We start from the raw sequence: 1068 nt of genomic DNA, 5'->3' as shown, positions 1-1068 counted from the left end.
CTCCCAGTCATGTCCCGATGTCCTGTCTCTTGGAGTCTCCTGAGAGCTCTAGTCCTTTTGAAACTTCCCCCCTCATTCCCCCCCTCTGCAGACCAGCTTGCTCCTATTGTGCCTCTGAATCCTGGAGACCTGACATTCTTAGGTACCTCACAGTAAGCCCCATACTGCCCGCCCTCCCTCTCCCTTCCCTCCCTCAACCTAGCACCTCCCTGTACGTATTCCTCTAAGGTCCACATAGTCTGTGGTCCTCCAAACCTTTGCTTCACTGTCCCCTTCCCTTCATCCCTCCCCGCCCCTTCCTTGACCCTCCCTTCCCATCTTCCCTCTTCCTTCCTTCCCTCTCTCCCTCCCTCCCTTCCTTCCCCTTGCCCCCCGCAATAGCCTTCTCTCCATACCCCCCCTCCCCACCCCCAGTCACCTAGTTATCTTCCCTGTCCTGACTGGTCCCTTTCAACTGTCCCCTCAGGTGGGGAGGATGGGCAGAAGCGGCGGCGCAACCGGCCTGAAGCCTTCCCCACTGCCGAGGATATCTTTGCTAAGTTCCAGCACCTTTCGCATTATGACCAACACCAGGTCACAGCTCAGGTGAGGGCCTAAGTCCAGCCCCCTTCCCACATTCTGGCCTCCTTGTCCCGTTTTCCTTTCCTCCTTGTCTTTTTTCCCCCCTCAGGCAGGCTAAGCCTCCTGGTCTCATCCCCTTCCACCATCCTTTCCTGCTTGGTTTTTCCCACCTCTCTCCATTCCTGTCTCACTCCCACTGCCCTTATTAGGTCTCCCGGAATGTTCTGGAGCAGATCACGAGCTTTGCCCTTGGCATGTCGTACCACTTGCCTCTAGTGCAGCATGTGCAGTTCATCTTCGACCTCATGGAATATTCACTCAGCATCAGTGGCCTCATCGACTTTGCCATTCAGGTGGGGAAGCTGGGGAGATGAGGGTGGAGGAAGGAGTTTGTGCTGTACAGGGTCATAAGGACAGGAGGAGAGGCTCAAGCCAGTGTCCCAGGCTATTTGAAGGGACCGAAAGACTAGTGTGCGGGGAGTGGCCCATGAGCTAAGCCAGCAGGAA

General features: G+C 56.3%; 1 protein-coding gene across 4 annotated transcripts in view; it reads left to right on the top strand.

Annotated features, from left to right (window-relative positions):
* MED12 (mediator complex subunit 12) overlaps positions 1–1068 on the top strand; it is a 22928-nt gene that overhangs the window by 7425 nt on the left and 14435 nt on the right. For all 4 annotated transcript variants that reach the window (XM_007470107.1, XM_007470109.1, XM_007470108.1 and 1 more), the window contains exons 17-19: positions 92–142; positions 467–585; positions 771–914. In XM_007470107.1, the coding sequence (XP_007470169.1) occupies positions 92–142; positions 467–585; positions 771–914 (314 nt within the window). The remainder of the gene's footprint in view (positions 1–91; positions 143–466; positions 586–770; positions 915–1068) is intronic.

This window comes from Lipotes vexillifer, unplaced genomic scaffold (assembly GCF_000442215.2).
Source record: "Lipotes vexillifer unplaced genomic scaffold, Lipotes_vexillifer_v1.1 scaffold926, whole genome shotgun sequence".
Lineage (NCBI taxonomy): Eukaryota > Metazoa > Chordata > Mammalia > Artiodactyla > Lipotidae > Lipotes > Lipotes vexillifer.
This window is presented reverse-complemented; position numbering and strand designations above follow the sequence as displayed.